General features: G+C 31.8%; 2 protein-coding genes across 2 annotated transcripts in view; both read left to right on the top strand.

Annotated features, from left to right (window-relative positions):
- The window catches only part of LOC130896746 (uncharacterized), a 469,987-nt gene extending 458,601 nt beyond the window's left edge, over positions 1-11,386 (top strand). Inside the window, exons 5-6 of the mRNA XM_057805043.1 lie at positions 4,080-4,302; positions 8,963-11,386. Coding sequence (XP_057661026.1) covers positions 4,080-4,302; positions 8,963-9,042 — 303 coding nt within the window. The 3' untranslated portion in view covers positions 9,043-11,386. The remainder of the gene's footprint in view (positions 1-4,079; positions 4,303-8,962) is intronic.
- LOC130896783 (uncharacterized protein C14orf119) overlaps positions 1-21,452 on the top strand; it is a 374,082-nt gene that overhangs the window by 71,212 nt on the left and 281,418 nt on the right. The window lies entirely within an intron of this gene.

Below are 21,452 nucleotides of genomic sequence, written 5' to 3'. Positions count from 1 at the left end.
TAATTTTAAGATAAAAACTGACATGACAATGTCCAATGTCACTTTTTGAGCAAAATTACTGACGGAAAAAATTTTTAGTAAAAAATAAATTTATCCTTAAAAAAGAAGCTCGAATGTTTTTGGCAAGATAATTTAACGACCGAATATATGAATGAACAACAACAGTAATTATCTATATCGACAAAATTAAATTATTTAAACGAACAGTTACTGAATACTCAATTATTATAAATTGTTTGGTTTGGTGTACTGATTTCAAAATTTTCTTCTCTCATATTCACACATGTAGAATTTTCATTTTGATTTTTCTCACTCTAGGCTCGTAAGGAACTAATGAGACTTTCTTGATGTTCAGGATCAATTTGGAGGTAGGGTTTAATAAAAAATGATGTCTCGTTATCTTTATAAGTTGTTGGTGACACTTATTCCTGCTTTTGCTAACTGTACTAGCACGATATAGATGATTGATTGGGAATTTTATTATTTACGATGAATCAAATTTTATTGCAGAATATTTGGTCCAAGTAGAAATCGTATTAATACCCAATAGAACATTTTTGTACCAATCTTTATCATTTTTGTTTTTTCAAAAGGGATTTGGAGTCCAAAAAAGTCGTTCAGATGTTATGTCTTCATTTCTTTTTTGTTATAGTAATTTTAACAATGCAACGGGACAAATACCTTCATCCATTTCAATTTTTGTTATCCATTTGCTGTCTGCCAATTTTTTCGATGTTCTTCTTGTTGAAGTTACATCTTTACTTTTTCAAAATGGTAAATTTCACAGTTTGGAGCTTCTTCCCTCCTCCAAGCTAATTCATATGCAGTTATATTAAAGAATATTTTTTGTAATCACTCTGGGTTGTGTATATTTCAAAATTTTGCCATTTTTATTACATTTTTTATGTTCAAAGCTACCGAACTTACTTTTCTTTTGTCTGCAATAACTTGTAAATCTTTCCGTTCACTATTTCTCACATCACTTATGTCGGAAAAATCAAATTTAATATTGTATTCATTGAAATATTTTTCTTAAATCATCTTCGCAGTTGAATTTCAAATTTATTTAACTGCATATTCTTTATAATCTTCTCCATTTCTCTTTTTCATATTATAGGCCCAATCCTTCAATATATCTGCCACTTTTTGTAACGGAATTATTTTCATTCAGTGCGTGATTTCGTACTCGACAAAACTCCATAAATTGTCTCCATATTGACGCTTTAGTATTTTTTGTGAATTGCGTGATTGCTTTTTATATATTTCTTGTTGTTTCCGAAACTTCCCCAAAACGACGCCTGTTGTAATGTTTCAGTATCAATTATCAACAATACTTAAACAACTGACAGGTCAAATATCAAAGTTATGTAGACGTTTAAGAGGAACAGGTGCTTTCATCGGTGATAAAGAACGATGCACCTTTTATATCAAAATGACAAAACAGTCATATTTAAATGACACCTTTTATATAAGAGTTAATTTGTCAAATTGTTAAAACCGTTTCTGGAGTACTTCTTTTCGTTATACTTTCGAATCTTTGACAAAAAATAACATTCAACGTCAGAACTCGCTCGAAATATGTTTTATGGAGAAAACCCTTTTAAAATGTCATTGGTCAATGGTATTCTTATTTTAAATAACGTCAAACATCTAATTTATTTTTCCAAATATTCCCTTATTTCAATAGTGACTGAAAAACTATGGAATTCGAATCACCATATACGCCATTTTTGTTTACATAATCAAAATGACATGAAAAAACTCTTACATAACTTCTTTTAGTAGATAGTTGATGTATACTTATATTTTCTACCTAGTTTACCTGCTTATAACTTATAATTACGAAACAGTTGAAAATAAAGCGTGTAATATTTTGTATGAAGTATATACTGGTTATGTGGGTATAAAGGTTTAAACTTTCATTTTTAAACCACCTTACGTGAATGAGATATACGGTGCTGCTATTGGCACCCTTCACGGAAATTTCCGGGACTCGTAGAGACACGGAATTTTTTATAGAACCTTCCACGTAAAAAAACCGTGGCTATCATTTTAACCTTATAGACCCGGAAATTTTTATAGAAACAGATCAGAATGAAGCTTTTTTCCGTATCTCTAAATCTTACCATATAATCCAAAATCACCACCCTCCACAGAAAAAACCGTGATCTAATTTTAATATTAGATACATCTTAGACATTTTAAAACTAAACTAACTTAACCTAACCTAACCTAATCATTGTATCCTATTGCCACGGACTTACAAAGGTTATTGTTACAATCAAATTATTTATTCATAAATTTTTTGTATAATTCGTTCTAAATGAGTGATGTATTGGGATTAGAAATGGCAAATTTGTCAGGTTTCATCTGTAGGTGGTATTTATCCGTGGATGATATTAGTCTGTGGATGGTATTTATTCGTGGACAGTTTCCATTCGGCTCATTTCACAGATTCCACCGTGGAAGGTGCCAATAGACCAATAAATAATAATTTTAATATAAAGTGTTACTTCTTATAAATCCTAATCAGAATCGGAATCAGAATATGAACTATTACAATTAATAGGGTTGGTTAGAGTAATGGTGAACTATTTATAAAAAAATAATTTTAAAGAAGTATATTTTTAAATTTAATGATGCATAAAAAATTTCAAAGAGCTTGATCCATGATCGTAGCGTGATAAAATATCATAAATGGAGGCAGCCCCACAGGTTCTAGTATATTTATGTTCTCTGTAGAGTACATGCATCTTTCGCATATAAACAATTCACCAACTCGAAATTATATTTCCTCCACCGTGTTCAACAGTTGATATTATACATTGGATTGACGGTCACACTATGTGTACCAAAAATCTGCTATGGAGAGACAAATATTGAGTTTTATCTCATAGATTTATAAGTTAGATTCGTCTAACAAAATTTGTCCAATATTTGCATTGCATGGTTCATGTTTTTTCGAATAATATGAAAATTTCAATGTCAATGACAGTCAAAACCAGTCAATGTTTGTTAATACCAATAATATGGATAGCAATCTTCGTTATTATACTTTGCCAAATCCAAGACAGTCCAAAGAATACCAATGTTTTTAAATGTAATAAATCACATTTTGTTGATATTGACTACCGCTTCGTACACATTTATTTATATACTATTGTTAGAATAATGTGCGAAATACAAAGAAACATTTCCCGTGTCGTGTCAGACGTGACATGAAAAACGAGGATTTACATTTTCCAAAATAAATAGGAAACCGCGCCGGATATAATGACCACAACGACACACCGGGCACTCTATCATCAAGTACATTGTACTAATTGAATTGATACACGAAGAGTGGCTGCCAACATTCAAAATCAACCCTTTTGAGCGACATATGGTGGCAGCATTGTCCATGTTCATGCAAAATAGACTAGATTTAGTCCGCATAAATTTGTCGAAATTTCTATGCTAGATTAGCGCCATGAAAACAAAAACATATCTACAAAATCATTATTTTTTTTTAAATTCGATATACATTTTCAAATGTTACTAAAATCTAGAATTATTACTCAAACTAATATACTTTCTGAGCAATTCCATCCATATTCATTAATATTCAGCCTGGAGAATGGGATGTACCTTCATATAGTTCAGGGTATCATATATACTGCGTTCCTTCCAAAAAGTTCAGGATGTGGGATAGTTCTAGCTACCTAGGTTATAAATTATGAGGAATACCGTCTCAACCTCTGTAGATCATTTCAGTGACTGATTTATTTTCCTATCTACCTCATTTTCTAGTGTTTTCTCTATTGTCCTGTTGCTGATACCACAGATTAGCTCAGATCTCACAAAATGTTCAAGAATTTCCAAACCACTTTATATCTGATGGTGCTCGGAGCTCTTCGATAATTCCCTTCTAGGTTGAACCAAACGCATGAGGAAAATATGAAAATGAAGTTGAAGAAAGTTGAATCTATTTGGAAAAGAAGTTGGAAGGACAAGAATTATTTTCTTGAAAACCCAAAATGTATTCATGTGATCCCGCATTGGCACTCAAAGTATTAATATAGTATTTTTTCTTATTTCAGGTACCTGCATATACTTCCGAGTGGATAACTTCAGTAGAAGATCAATTAGAAAAGAAAACAGGGAGATTAGAATTATCTGGTGTTGGTGGAAGCTGGGGTACACTGAGGCTTCGTTGCGAAGCTACTCTTTTTAGGTTATATCGTGCCAACAGTCTGGAAGTGGAAGTCCGACCAGATACACCACAACCAGCTTCAGTACTCCTCATGGGACCAAATAATAGAGGTAAATAGAATTGATTATAACATTTCATATCTACTTCACTTAATTCTAAACCTTTCTATTCTCCATTCTTTTCTATCCATTGATTTTCTCTTTTATCTCTCGTTATCTTAGCTTCCTCAATCCATACTATCTTGGTTCTCCTTTTTTGCTGTTTTTGCTTCGTTTATACTATAATCTGATATCACTAGTAAGATCTGGTGTATCAATAGTGACACAGTGACAGCCTAAAACTCTTTTTCTCGTTTCATAATGGAAAGATGATGCCTACAAGTTACTGTCGTATTTACTTTCAATTCAATTGAAATGACATTGATCCCTCCAAACCGATAGGCAGGTGGATGGCCATCCAGATCTGATAATTTTAAACTTTTTCCTTAAGAATTAGCAACACAAAAAGTTTACAGAATCTGCTCAAGGGATGAAACCTAACTTTATGCAAGAATTCGATGGGCAATTGCAGATCATCCCTCAAGAACTAAGGAATGTAATTAAAAACATTCGTTAAGTTGTACGGAAAATTTGTCCAGATGATAAATTGGTTGAGAGAACTTGGATATAAAACAAAATAAAGTGTGTTTTCAATTTTCGCACTGGTTTAATTTTATTATTAATATCGTCCACTTAAGTCTACTCAATGCCAAATTTCAATCGATGTTTCCATTAAATAATGACGTTATTTCAAATCTCATTTTCTCCAAGAATCATTGAAAAAAAATTTCCATGGCTATTTATTCATACAGGATGTTCTTTTCTAACCGTTAGCTTAGAATATTGTCTCAATTTTGTTGTTAATTGATATCATTTTTGTCGACAGCAGTTCGAAATCATTCTAAATCTAAAGGATTATATACCAATATAAACAAATTATTAAAAACAATTCTTTATTTTCGACTGCAATATTTTTAAGTCACACCATAACCGGCCAAGAGTTTTGGCCCACCTTATACACAACAAATAAAAACAATACGATCGATTTTATTACTTCGGTGCCCAATATTAGCATTCTCTGTAATATTTCTACAAATAGGAAGTCGTCTATTTGGTTCCATTCGTTTTTCAAGATATTCCAAGATGTGACTTGCTGCTTTCTGACTTTCATGTTCAAATGATCTCACAACAACTTAATCGAGTTGATGTTGGGGCTACTGGAACAGCTTTCAGTACATTTTTCTTTTCCAATCATTTCAAATACTCTTTGTACAACTACGAGTATTACTTGGGGTCGTTGTCATACTAGAAAATAAATTTGCCTTCGATCAGGCGCTGGCCAGATCGTTTTACATTTCCGTTTAATATTTTTTATATCCTTCTCACTTGAAAATCGCTTCAATTTTTACCAGGTCTCGTGTTGCATTTCCTTTAAAACATCCCCAAACTATCACCGCGCCTCCTTCGTCGGTATTATACATGGATAAAACATCTGTTCTTCCATTTACCTTCTCCTAGACTCAAGAACCTCAAATTTTGACTCATGCATGAATCACTCCCTTAATTTCTCTCCCACTCATCATGCATCCAATTTTATATCTAGGCCACCGCAACCTCTTAATTTTATTTTGACGTTTTTTCACTGGCAACCTTCCAAAGGCCAGTTTTCCTTAATCTCCTTTTCAATGGAAGACATACTCAAAGGAAGATCACTGGATTCATTGATCTGAAATGCTAACTCTGGGCCCATGACTCGTCAATGAATACAATATGTTTATTTTTAGGGATTGTGATTTTTCGAGGCCACTCTGAACGTTTTCTATCGCAAAAGGTCATGGTAAATGCATATATTTTTACGTTGGAGTCCACAGTACGTCGAGGTATTTTCAATTCGGCAGCAATAGTCCGGTAACTTTTACCTTGACTATAAAGACTTCACTTTCACAGGATACTTGCGAAAACGAAAAAAATTCGTATACGAATTTGACAAAAGACGTCTTGGTTCAAAAAGTATGAATCACAGCTCGTTTTTGCGTCTCAATTGGGATTAAACTACAATCATAAACTCCGGAGAATAAATTCACAGAAAGAAAGAAATATAAACAAATCAAACAGTGCTTGCAAGTTTTAACTTCGTCGTCACGGACAAAATAAAACTGCCCTTTTATAAAGATGTATTATATTTAGTCGGTGTGATAGCTCAGTACTGAGTAACTTTTTCAAAAATTACAACTATTCCCAAAAGTTTTTCAAAAAATTTGATCAAAATCAATTGATAATCGGCGAAGTAAATGAAAAAAAAAATTAGAAGCCCGTTTTTTGCGTTGCTGGCGGTGGCACTTTCGGTCACTTCTTACGAGGGTTTTCCGGCCTCTTATTTGAGGTTTCAACCACACGTTACACAAGGTTTCGTGCGCACACGTTATGAGGTTGTTCAGATGAGTTTTCCGGAGCTTTCCATCCCTTCTTACGAGGGTTTGCAGCTAATTTTTCCGTTCGGGAAAACAGTTTGGTGGCGTTTAATCTTGTACTAAGTTGGGGCCGTCAGTTTACAAGCTGAAATGGCGCGCACCTTATCGACACTATTTTTTGTAGCCAGCTTCCCATCTAATTGAAATTAAATGAATAGACTATGGAGCGGGCAAAAACTTTTGACCAGTAGTGTAACTTACTGACCCAAATAAATCGTTTTTCAGTCAAATACCATTTGTCGAATGTTTCAATTTGGAACATAATTTCAGCCGTCTTGTATAATTCATTCCTTTCAACCTTTGATTCTCATATTTCTCTCAAAATGTATTAGATATACTCTGAAAATGACACAAAAGTATATTTCCCTACTAATATCGTTTACAGGAGAACATATAACAATTAGCTTCTAGTAAGAAGAGCAATTTGGAGTAAATCTGGATTTATGTAGGCAATTTCATCCACGAATGTGCATGATGAAGCAAAACTATGAATAATATAGTGTCCAATTTAAAAATATCGGAATAATAGAAAGTTAGTTAGTCTCAATTAACGTCAATATCAAATTCATGATAACCAATCGAATCAAATATAAAATATGGAAATTCCAAATACTTTTAGCACCCAAAAAAGTCCTTATACAAAAACTGTGAAATATACGAAGCAGTATCCATATCAGTCTAATAGTTACACTCAATACATCCCGTATTTTGACCCAATTTTTGGAACTCCTTTTTGAAATAATAAATCCAGCAAAAGATATATCATACCACGCACAGAATAAATTTGGTAAAAAATTGTTTGCAGAACCTCATCGAAATTTGAAACAATTTTGGTGATTACTTTTTCATTAAGAACTGCTGAGATTTTTTCCGAAATATCTTATAACTTTTCTCTTTCAGGAGCATTTCTTGCATTTCTAGAAATTACGTCTTTAAATAAATGGATTAACCTCTCTGTTGAACTTTCTGTCAACCAGAAATATTTCAAATTATTTTCACCGTACTTTATTTAAATTCTGCACTGTCTGCACGTTTCATATTGAACGCCCAATTTTTCAATATATCTGCCAGTTTTTCATTCGATTTTTCAGTACAAAGTTTGTAATTTCGATGTTCACAAAACTACGTGAGCTATTTCCGAACATACTTATGTCTTTTGTGTTATTTTCTGAGGTCAAATATCCAATTTCTTGATCCATTTTACTGCTAGAACTTTAAGCAAAGTGCTAATTGTTGGAAAAGTCTAAAATTGTGTTTTTTAGCAATAATATTGATATTTTGACAAGAGGCGATTATACATTAAAGTATAAAGAATATACTCACAGATTTCCTTGGATCCATAATCTCACGATACAATTTTTATTTGAACTTTGAAATACAAAGTGTCTCAAAAAATTTTGCTTATTGTGTAAACACAGTTATCCGGATCGGAGCAAGAAGTTTGTTAATCGCTAGCCTGGCTCTTGGGAACATGCGTTGTGCGTGCGTGAGTTTTACAAATATTGTCACTCGGTGTGTTCGCTACGAACCTGACTTGTCTATTCAGAAGAGTGCATAGACCTTAATTATTTCACATTCTACACTTCTCAATATAATTTTTTCCATGAGATTGCAAAGATATACAAAGTAGCTGGAAATATATTAGAGGAGGCAATGTTTTGAATAACTGATACAGGAAATCTGCTCTAGATTAAAACTAAACACACCCGACGCTCCTAAAAATTTCTCTTTCCAGTAAATAATAATCAAAACATAGCTAGATGCTTCTGCAGGCGTTAATAACGAAGCAAATTGATTATTACCATATACAAATCACTTACAGAGAATCATTTATCACAAACAATTCAACACCCTGTATATCATTAACGTAGAGACTTATCACACATGTTTATGGGAAGTTTTTGTCTTAAAATGGATTGACGAAGCGCCCACTACAATATTTTTGATTACTAAAGAAACACTTTGTAGAATTTGCAAGTAATTGATTACTTATTACCTGATATTTTAGTTTGGATAGGAGATTATTTAAATTATTTGTCCTATGAGCAAAATGAGTTGAGTTATGAAGAGTATTTCATTGAAAACTAACTAACCTATGAACTCAAAGCCTCTCTTTCTTTCATGAAGGAGAAATAGAAAAATACGTCAAGAATAATATAAAAGTAGACGTCTGTCTTGTTAAGATGGATACTTTCATTGAAATTCTCGCATATATTTTCATTATTGTGGGTGATTTATAATGAGAATCAATTAATTTTCAGGTGAGAAACGTGCGACGCCATCAACTTTGCTTTTCAGCTTTCTTCTGTATTTAATATCAGTAAGAAGCGGGACATGCTAGTCCCATCGAATTAGGCTTTTATTCTATCGGAATTTTGTATTCAATTTAACTGGAAAATCACAGTTTTTGTAGTATAAATGTTCATTGTATAATTCCTAGATTAAATTTCCTCAGAAACAGACCAAATAATAGATTTTACAATTTTCGTATCTCTATTTGCTCTATTTTCACACCTCAGTAAATAGTTTATCAATTAAACAAAAAAAATTAGTAATAAGTTATCACGTTATATACAATATGCAAAAAATAAGTTTTAATTATAAGCGATTCTTTTGCTTGTTGGCATCAGTGAGTTAACGCACACAATGTTTTCGCCCTCGTCCGTTAGAAAGCGCTAGTAGTAAAGAAATATGTACTTACTATGCAGCACAAGCTGCGTAATAATCACATTTGTGAAAAAGGAAGTACAAGACGACCAAAACCTAGTGAATAGAACGTTGAAGAGTTCGTGAGTAGTTGAAGATTAACCCAAAGAAATCCGTTCGGTGAGCTGGAGTGTTTCGGGGGACGTTTATAACAACTTCCCTATCGTTTGCAGTTGTTCCAATAGCCTAAGAACATGGTTACACTACTGGACCTTTTTTCTAATCCCGGGAATACAGGATTGCATACAGGGGATAAGCCCGGGACTAGGAACATGAACTAAAAATATCATCAAAGCACCCCATGCTTAGTAACAATAATTTTCTCATCAGTAATTTTACTTTATAGTTTGATTAAACTGGTAAATACTGATTATTTTTATGTGTTTTGATGTACCCTAATAACAAATAAATATTATTTTGATTCAGTCAAATCCATTCTACCTGTGACACCTATATACTCTTTTCTGACCTCATTTACGTGTTCGAATAACTCAATTTAGGCGATTGCATCTAACTAAGTTACGTTTGTTACATTGTAAATATTCCACGAAAGTGTTCTAATAACCCGACAGTTTTTGTTGTGTGTGCGGAGAATTAACTTTTACATCTCAGCGTCGAAAATTTACACCATTAATTGAAAGGTGCTATTTAGACTCTTTTCATTTTCCTGTGCGCCACCAAGATAAATCCTGAGTTCCACATACAGGGTGTCCCACGACGAGTAGAAACTCTCTGTATATAGCCAAAACACTCACAGTAAAATCATGAAAACTTCTACGTTTGGGTTTTCAGATACGATCTTTTTAACTAAAATATTTTCAAAGACGGTCGACTGTAACTTTGTTATTTTGAATAGAATACCCTGTATATTAATATATTTTTGAAATCTACGTGAAATTTTAGTATACTTTTGTCTAAAAACTTTTTTCGAAAAATGCATACTTTTTAAGTTATTAATTTTTTTGTAAAAAATTTGACCGTTGCAGACCCTTATAAATTATTTTTTTACGAGGATACCCTGAAAGATAAAGAAATGGTTTCTACTCGGTTCCTTTTAGCAAAGTCAGACGTATTTGGGTATATGTTGATAAATTTTTCATTTCATACAGGGTGTATACAAAAAGTGTTCAAACTTTAACTTAATAAATATCAATTTTCTTCATTTTTTCAAATAGAGCCAGACGGTTTTTTCTTTTTTAATACATTCAGGGGTTGAAAATAAGGCAAATTCTTGTTTACTTTTCTATACCTAAACCTTACCGTTATCCAGATATTAAATGTTATCTGTAAATTTTCAGAGATGCAGGTGTGGTCTATTTATTTGGTGCTATTTACATAATCTTTGTTATTAATTGAGAATGAGTCATTTTAACGATTTTCCAAAGTATCAACAATTGACTAATGACAGTGTCATTTATTACTAAGCCTACTAAAAGTATACATAAAAAATTAAAACTTGTTAAAAAATACAATAATAATTCAAAACCTCAAATATCTCGGAAACGATAAACAGTTGGAATAGGATTAGAAAATACAATGATTCTTTTACAGACATTGACAAGATAAAGAAAAATACTTTTTTTATTTCTTAGTGCCCCTATCAACGGATCAAAATAAAATTTAGCCCACACCAGCATCTCTAAAAATTTACAGAAAACATTTAATATTTGGATAAAGGTGAGGTTTAGATATAGAAAATTATACATGAATTTGATTTATTTTTCACCCCTGAATGCATTAAAATAGATAAAACCGGGTGGTTCCATTAAAAAAAATGGAGAAATTTGGTATTTATGAAGTTAAATTTTGAACACTTTTATACACACCCTGTATAAAATGAAAAATTTTTCATCATAGAATCAAATACGTCTGATTTTCCTAAAAGAAACCGAACAGAACCAATTTTCATATATTCAAGGTTATCTTCGTAAAAAAAGAATTTATAAGGGTCTGCAATGGTCAAATTTTTTACAAAAAAATTAATAACTCAAAAAGTATGCATTTTTAGAAAAAAGTTTCTAGCAAAAATTTACTAAAATTTCACGTAGATCTCAAAAATGTATTAATCTACAGGGTATTCTATTCAAAATAACAAAGTTATAGTCTACCGGAAGTCGGCCAACTTGGAAAATATTTTAGTTAAAAATATCTTATCTAAGATCCCAAACGTAGAAATTTTGATGATTTTACTATAAGTATTTTGCCATATACAGATAGTTTTAACACGTCGTGGGACACTCTGTATATGTCGTGAAGCATGTATGAGACTCTAATTGGATTGAGCTAAACAGGAATCTAGAGATTTCCCTTTTGATATACCAACGATTTGGACGGAACCAAAAGATCATGTAAGTGCTTTTGTTTTATTCAAACAAAAGGCGTCAGAACCATGTCCAAACACACTTTTCAGTACCAAAACTTATCATCGACTAACAGACCAATCCTACATAGTGCCGAATTACATGTCCCAAAGCCTCTATCAAGTAGAAAGTCTGGATTCTGTTCCTTGTTCAGAATCTGTTCTTAGTCAATCTGATAAGGTATCCGAATTCATGATTTAAACGATTTAGTACGTGGTTTGAATTTGTCTAAAAAACAAGCTGAACTTTTGGGGTGTACATTAAACAACTAAAATTTACTTTCTCGTGCTAGTAATATTTCTTATTTTCGACATCGTAATGATGAAATGAAACTTTATGTTTATAAAGCAAATGATTTAGTCTATTTTAATAACATTCCTGTAGTGATTAATTTATTGAATTTAAATATGATCCTCCGAAAATTGGTTGGAAGCAGTGTTGCTATACAACGGAAACAAATGTCCTTCAATACCGATTGCCCATAGTTCTGATATGAAAAAGACTTCAGAGAAGATTTTAGAGTCATCGCTCTTCTGCTTTGGCTACAGTTTGGTAACACAAAATATTGTCCAAGTGTAGATCACTTACTCCAGGGCAGAAGAATGTTAAAAATGATTCTCTAGTGAGCCCTGATAACAAACTTCTAGCACCGTGGTATATAAAGGTCGACCTGATGAAAAATTATGTAAAAGCAGTGGATTCTTTTACCTGAAAGAGAAATTTCCCACACTCAGTAAGACAGAAATTGTAGACAAATAATGAAGGATGCAAACTTTGAAGGAAAGCTGAATGATCTGGAAAAAGTCGCCTGGAAATGTGAATGCTGTCTAAAATTTCCTAGGAAACATTATAAAGATTTAATCAATGAGCTTACAAGCTTATACAAAGCTTTGGGATGTAATATATCTTTGTACTGTGAGTGACGAACAAGGCGAAAGATTTCATCAGGACATTTCCTTAACAGAGAAGCGCTATCAAGGGAAAAAAGTCCACGAATACTAGCAGGTTACTGCTGGAGACTTGAAAGGGACCTCCCAGAAGCCAAACATTCACGAAAATCGAAGCTTTATTATACATTTTCTAAGAGTGACTTTTCATAAAAATATACGTGTATATGTCTCAAAGAAACCTAATGTGTCAATTTTTTTCCATTGATATACAGAGTGACTTTTATATATGGAACCCCTCAATTATCTAGGAAACTACTTGTAAGATTTTTATAAATTTTGGTGCCCAAGAGTCTTGTGATAAGGCCGGTATTATGGCGGCATCTACATTGTTGTCAGATCTTCCTTTTTCCAAAAAAGTAATAAACTTTGTTATATCTAATGGATCACCATATGTGTTTTTAGAATTCCTTAAGAAATACTGATTATGTTTGATGTGATATTCTCTTTACCTAAATACCATAATTTCGGAGTTATAGCCACATTTACAGTATCTCCACCAAAGTTACAATAAATGTTACTGTCAATAATTTGGTAAAAAGTTCAAAGAAACTGGTGTAGCTAAATATTTATCCAAATCATGGCACAGAAAACATACAACAATTGAATACAAATCTATAAATGTATGTGTTATGTTAGAAGTAGGAAAATTCCAGTAAAGGCGATTAAAGCAGATACTCAAAATGTTGTCCATTTACTTCAATACAACAAGCCATGCGATGTTCAAAACTATGCAATACATCCCTGACTGCTCAATTCTTCTTATCTCTGTGGTAATCTTTTAATTCCTGATTATTGGCAGGTTTTGTTTTTTAAAGTATGTTTTTTAATTGACCCCACCGGAAATACTCAAAGGATTCATGTCGGGTGAACGCGGAGGCCATTCGATAAAACCACGACTTCCAATCCATCTTCTGGAAACAAAGTTTTAGGAATCACCACACCACAAACGCATAGTAAGGTGGGACACCATCTTGTTGTAGCCAAATATGAAGTTTTTTTAAAATGTAATTGAAAATGCTTACTTGAATTTGGAAATATCCGAACCAACTCAGGTATAATACTATTTTCTAATAAATCAAAATACGCCTATTATTCCAGTTCAGTTTTCCGGGATATTGGGTGTGGGATTCACGCACCTAACGAGGATTGTTACGTGACCAGCATCTACAATTATGCTGATTTACATTTTCAGCTATACAAAAGTTGGCCTTCTCGCATTACTTAAACAATTTGGATTGTTTCGATTCTAACAGTTTTCCATCTTTAGATCTGCAAACTTTCCACGTCTATCAAAATCGTCATCTGACAACTATTGAACCAACGTTACTTTGTATGGATGGAATTTATTATCGCGTAAAATTTTTATTACGAAATTGTTTGCAAAATATCAAGTTCCCTGGTTATTTATCTAGTACTCAAGTGTGGATCGTCTTCTAACAGAACATAAACATCTAAAGATTTGTTTTCAGTTGATGCACTTTTTTACTAATTTACCGACAATAGATCTTGTTGGGATTTCTGTTAGGATATATATCATTAAATATATTACACGTTTCTTTCTCACCGTATCCTAATATCATTAAAATATCAGTTCGTTCTTTTTCAGATAAACGATCCATTTCAATAAAATTCAACAATAATAATTTATTGTGGAAGTCATAGCCATCTAAATGTATTTTTTTAACTTCGGCAAATTTAACGCAAATGTAGCTATAACTGCGAAATTATGGCAAGAAAAACAAAAAATTAAGACAAATCATGAAATTCATAGCTGTTTCTGAGGACTTATTGTTTTATGTATCCGTTGACGTGACTACAAAACATAAATTGTTGGTCAAAAATACAAAAACTGTATTTTTTCAAATTAGGGAAAAGTGAAAGTGAAACTTTATTGGACTATTTAAAAATATATGTTTAAACTCAATAAACGAGAGTGGAAAAGGATACGAAAGCAGGTCTTGTTATTTACGGTTTTATCTTGAAAACAGTCGCAATGTATTGCGTGGTTTTCCCGTTTTATCATCCTAGGCCAATCACGAAATAGATTTCATAGCTGGAAAATTCATTTTATCGTATAAAAATTTTGTTATTCTTATTCTAATAAAATATACACAACAAACCAATCAAGATTAACGGAAGATATTTTGTTTTTATGAAAAATAATAAATCTGTTCAGGGTTCAAGCAATAAAAAAGTCAGTATTTCTTCGCCAAATTGACCAAATCTTTGAAAAGCAGCATTAATACCATTAACAGTCTTTACCGATCAATTCACACTAAATATACAAGGTGTCTCAAAAGATAGTTCACGTGAAAAAACAATTTTAAGAAAAGTAAAAAGTTTATTGAATAATTTCTTGTTTCATTCTTGTATTTGATTATTTGACATAACCCCACAGAAAAAAGTGTTAAATCATGGCTAACATCTCCTGGAAATAAATTCGCCAGGAAAATTTTCATGAACTAGAGAAAGGGATCTATTGGGTACAGAAGTCGTCTAATATGTGCATATAACGCTCTGAAATCACTGTAACTGTGCGTCCCCTTTCATCTTCAAAAAAGTATTCCAATCAGCTTCAGTTTACGATAATACAACATCATTTTGTCCACTTTTTTGTTTATTTTGTTCGGAGACAGTCTCTTTGTGCCGTCCATCCATATGCATCGTCCCTGGTGCTCGTTTTGACTCGTTTAATCATAGCAAACTATTCCTCAACGGTTGATTATCCTGCCACAAAATATTTATCAAGTTTTGGCTTCAATGGTATTTTTTGACACGAAATTTTATCCATTTTTCTATCTAAATAGTGTTTCAATTTGAATTCTATAATTTTCAGGAATGAGTTTAGAAGCTTCAACCTCGTTCCTTTTAATATTATTTATAATTATCCATTTTGAACATTTACAATATTAATAGTTATTTGGTACTACTTAGTTATTTAAAGGAGTTTGATATAATAATTAGTTGTACTACCTGCAAAATTAATATAAAACTGTTCATATGTTTTGAAGTACACTGTATAACATGGAAAAATTTTATTTCATCGAAATTAGAATGAAGATTTTTCATATCTTATGAGTACCTAATTGAAAAGTCTGGCATTAACGCCACAATCTGTATGTAATGAATTTCTATTGCTGATTGGCCTAGAATTAATCTCTACTCCATTTGATTGTTTTTCTTAGCTCTTAGGTAGGAAAATAAACAATTTTGTAAGTGAAAGTTAAAATAATACTGTATTCAATATCTACATTCTACATTATGAAAAATGGTAAAAATGGTAAAAATAGAAGATACACATTGCAGTAGAGGCTGAAATTGTTCGGTAATTGACATTAAAAAGACTGTAGCAATTAACATAATTCCAAAAAATCAATCTTTAGTATCTCAAGAATTCAATGAAGAACATCCAAGAGAAGGAAAATGCGCACTCGTACAATCAGTGGACATACGAGATTGAAAGGTACACTAAAACTCTTTGGAGTTCCCATCCTTGACCAGGGTTATAATTTCACGGAATAACTATTCTTCGTTTGATTTGCGTTTGCTCTGTTTATTCGTTGTTCTGTGGTCTCTTTAGCTGTTGCTTTACGTGGAAATCGACCAAACTGTCCCGTTTCTTCGTCCGTAACATTTTTCTGTGTACCTCGGTGGAAAATGTAGGATGTAACCGTACCCAGACAGTATTTTGGTCAAATAATAATTCCTTTATCCAGCCTTCAGCTTTGATAAGAAGCGAGCAGTCTATCTATCTCGTTAATGCTTTTACTCTTTGTTTGTTCCGATTCAGACTTTGTCGATAATTTTATTGGCCATTTCTTTTACATTACTTTATATATTGTCTTGTATACTATCTTGCATTCGAGTGCTAGCAGATTGCTAATACTGCTGGGATTGATACTAAGTGGTGTTCACTATAAAAGCGTTGTATAACTGAGTTGCACTCTGGCTATTCTTCTGCGTCGTATAGAAGTATCTAATAGCGACTGTGTGGTTATTGATGCTCCCACTCATTTACGAGTCGAATGTGAATCCTAAATATTTCATGAATCCTTTCGTTTCGATGTAGAACTGTTCGATTTTCTTCGCTTGGATATTATCAAAGTTTGCCCTCTGTTTCTTGGTCAAGAAGATCATATCGGTCTTTTCTGCTGCTAGCGATAGTCCATGGTCATCGAGCCATCTTCTCAGAATCCGCATGGCGCAGATTAACTCCATTAAGAATATTTAAATCAATATAATTATCAACAATTTCAATAGGACCAAATATCTAATAAATTTCGTTTCTACTGCAGATTTTTTTATATTGGTAAATACAATTTTATATTTAATGCATTTCAATATGAAATGCATTTTCATATTCAATGAATTTTCCCCTAAATTTTTATAATTTACTTAATTAAAATAAACTAACATGAACCTCATATGTAAAATGAATTATCACAATTTCGATAATTAATAATAATTACTTGGTGGAAATCAAAAAATGATATCATTACTATACACGAATTGTACAGGGTGTCTCCGAACTATCGAGAATGGGAATGTATGGTTTGGTCAGAGCAATATACATTGGTAATTAGTCTTTTGGAACAATATCAAGGAACAATATCAAAAAAGTTAATCTAGATACTAGGTTTTGATCAAAAAGAAGATAACTCATCTTAAATTATACGATTTGGCAGTACAATCATCTTGTTACCAAAAATTGACACTTCAAAAGTGCATTCATTGAAATCGAAGATAGAAAACCTACGAACTAATTGCCTAACATAGTTTATGACATTCCTTGTTTAAATATTGATAAAAAATCCATTGGTCACTCATCAATCGGATAACCTCTCACAAAAATGATAGCAAATAATATACAGAAAGGTGTTCGCTTGCTTCTCAAGTTTTCTATGAAGATCATTTTGTAGATAACTGAAAGAAGTTACAAAAAAGTCTGTTTTAAACACAACATAAATATTACCCAAAATTATCATTGTATTAATAGAAAAAATCATTTAAATAACCTCAGTGTAATCTATGAATATCTTTAGATAGAAGACAAGTTCTATAAAAAAAACAATGTCATCAGTAACCAAAGAAACTAACTTCACTCAAAACGAGCTAATCTATTTTAATTTATATTTAATGTCGTTCATAATCTAACCAATAAATATTCAACTTTCATAATGACCTAACCTAATATGACCTATGAAAATTATTTGTCATTTATAATAAAATCAATGAAAAGCAAACAGAATCAATAAATTTAATATTTATATCACGCAACAATTGGAATATTGATTATGGAATCCCATGAATTTAATAATTTTTTTAGAAGAAAGACACCAAAATTCTCAATTATTTAATGGAAAATATTACTGCACAATAGAGTTATGTCAGTTATAGTTACATTTATTTACAAAAGGTATATAAAATATGTAATATTAAATTTCAAGAAAATTGACAGAAAATTTCATAGTTTCGCATAACTGAAAATGATTTCTTTCCAATGGTAAATCTAAACATCAATTTCGACTGTTTATGGCAGCCAAATTTTATACATGTTCATGTGATTAGTTCTCGACTATCAAAACTTCGTAAGACACCCTTTCTTTGAAAACACAGCTATTTTAGTACTGCATAATCAGTGATTCTGATTAATGACAACTGACATCAATCATCAATCGTTAACCGTTCCACACTGTACAAAATGTGCTCACATTATTTGGACTAAACCTATACCTTCCGACTCTATTTCCATTAGAATGTCCAACCCATTAATTTATTTTTACTAGTGGATTCATTGTTTAACGTTGTAAATAATACCAAGTTAGTAATCGATAATTTATCAGCCTACACGTCATTAATTCAAAAAATAATTCAAAATACGCATTCCCATTTGAACATTCCAAAAATAAATGAGTATCCTCTGAATACAGATAATTTAAATAAAAATTATTAGTTAATTATTTAAATAATAGTTAACTAATAATTATAACTATTGTATAATTAATCTCTACCTCAATATCTTTATAACATTATCCACATTTTTTAACTCATATTGGAAGTGTTATCAAATACAGATATCGTATTAGCGTGAAACGTGAATCTAGAAACTCAAGAAATGTTGAAATATGTCTCTATAATAATGAAGTAACTTTAAGACGGGTTACAATTGGTATTACCAGTTTAACAGTGGAAAATAGTCATTTATAATCGACCTTCGGAAGAAAAAACAGATGAAACTGTACTAAGTGCTAACAAGGAAGTTGCCAAGAGTCATGATAGAATAATAAACATAGAAAAAACGGTGCTTATGCTTTTGACGATCAAAATTTAATCAGTCTAATTAACACCGTTCAAAAGAAATGAAGAAGAGGCACTATTGAGAAGCACTGAAGAAAAGTATCTACCTAAATATATGAAGGCGAAACCTGGATAATGAACCAAATGACATAGATTAGTAGTAACAAATATAAAACAACTAAGGAAAATAGCAGGGAAAATAAATATGACAGGATAAGAAACCGATAATAATGAATTATGAAAAAAATGACAGAGGCGTAAAGATAGACCCAGGGAAACAAGTAGTACAGAAAGAGAAAGAAAGGGAAAATCAATATGGCAAATGAATGAAGTAGTAAAGGATCGGAATAATTGTTATAATATTGAAACGTTTTGATACTATTCCTGGAAATCAACAAACAGAAACGTTTCTACTTATAGACTCAATATTGGGAAAAGTGGATTGACAGACAAAGACATCGCTTTGTAAATTAATCCGAATCATATGTTACCTTCTTAAAGACTATTACTTTCTAAATAAAATAATTCAAAACGTTTTTCGATCACACCTCCGAATAAAGTTTCAAATGGTAAATATCTAGATTAGGTTACACCCCTCCGATTTCGTTAAAATTTTAGTATGTAATGAAAACTATTCTGAAAAATTTGATATATATATATATATATGTACATATATATATATAGGGCGCGGAAATCATCCCTTCATATAGTTTTTCAAATTGGAAGTTCCAGAAAAAGAAAAGTAATTTATACATCATAGTTTAGCTTCGCATATCTTCATTACCTAATGATGAAATCATGTATCATAAAAATTGCAAAGAATTTAGTCTAGTTTACGTAGTTTACATACGACTATCAATAGTAAATCTATAGATATTTGTTTTTTTTTATTCATGTTTGACTATGAAAAAGATCAAATTCTATGAATTTTTGTGTATTGCTGTTTATTGATTCTATTCTATCAATCTTAGTTAAAACTAGTGGTTAGGTTAGAGTAGGCTAGGTTAGGTTAGGGTAGGTTAGGTTAGGTTAGGTTAGGTAAGACATGTGAAGCTAAACTATGATGTATAAATTATTTTTCTTTTTCTGAAAGTTCAAAATTGAAAATCTATGTAAAGGGATGATTTTCGCGCCCTACATATACACATCAAATTTATCTTAATCTTAACGAAATCGGAGGGGTGTAACCTAATCAAATTGCTTCTTTCTGCTTTTATTTATTGGTATTTCAATTCTCTAGCTACCTAGTTGTCTAGTGTTTATCTGTATCTATTATCCTATATTTCTCTCAAAGACTCTGCTTTTTTAAAAAAATTCCACTGTATTTTTTCCAATAATGGAAAATGTATAATAGTGAAAATAATATAAAGACTGATGAGTATTCAATTTATTCTCAAATTCCCCAAATATTAATAGCTACGTGTGGGTTGTATAATTATCCAAATGATGACAATGTATGATTGTTATGTAAATACAATGTGAAGATATAATAGGATGTACATTTATGGAATAAATTTTGTTTGTAACATTGTACATTATTTCAATCCAAAAAACTACCACACCACTATCCTTTACTATTAACGTACTGATTGGTTCCTCAATTCTGGTTTAGAGCAATCAAGTATGAAATACACTCCGCCAAAAAAGTATCCTTGAACTGATCCTTTTCTATTTTTCGTTAACCACTATTACAAAAGAAAAAAGAAAAACTTTTGATGAAAATGCTACAGGTCTTTTTCTTGTTACACTACAGAACTATAAAATCGTTAGAAACCAAATAATCAACAGGATAAAACAACTAAAAAAGGAGTACTGGAAATATTCTGGGTCGAAATGGAGGGAGATCTATATGGTGGCCGAAGGAAGATAGAGAATATGGACGAAACAGAAGGAAACAGGTGACGGAGGAAGTACAGGTGAATGAGATAACACAGGAGACAAGGATTAGATATTTCGAAAACATGTATGGTGCGCCCAATGACAATGCATTGACTATTGGAATCACGTCAAATGACGACAACAATGAACCCGAAATAACGATGGAGGGGGTTCAGGAAACAAAAAAAACTGAAGAACCGGAAGACGCCTGGCATTGCTAATATAAACAATAAACTTATCAAGTACGGAGGATCAGAGTTACTAAAAGAATTCACGGGACTATTCCAGAATATTATAACCTCTGGCACTATCACAGATGAATGGAAATCGAGTATATCCCTACCAATACATAAAAAAGGAGAAAAAATAGATCCGAATGATTGTAGGAATATAACTTTGCTCTGATCGGTTCTTAAACTGTTTACTAAGATATTGGCAAATAGAATAAGGGATAAGGTACCAGCTTCAGAAGAACAACAAGGATTCAGTGGACGCAATGTTCATAATTGATGAAAAGTCGATAGAATTGAATACACCCATGTTTGTTTGTTTTGTTGACT

This window comes from Diorhabda carinulata, chromosome 1 (genome assembly GCF_026250575.1).
Source record: "Diorhabda carinulata isolate Delta chromosome 1, icDioCari1.1, whole genome shotgun sequence".
Lineage (NCBI taxonomy): Eukaryota > Metazoa > Arthropoda > Insecta > Coleoptera > Chrysomelidae > Diorhabda > Diorhabda carinulata.
This window is presented reverse-complemented; position numbering and strand designations above follow the sequence as displayed.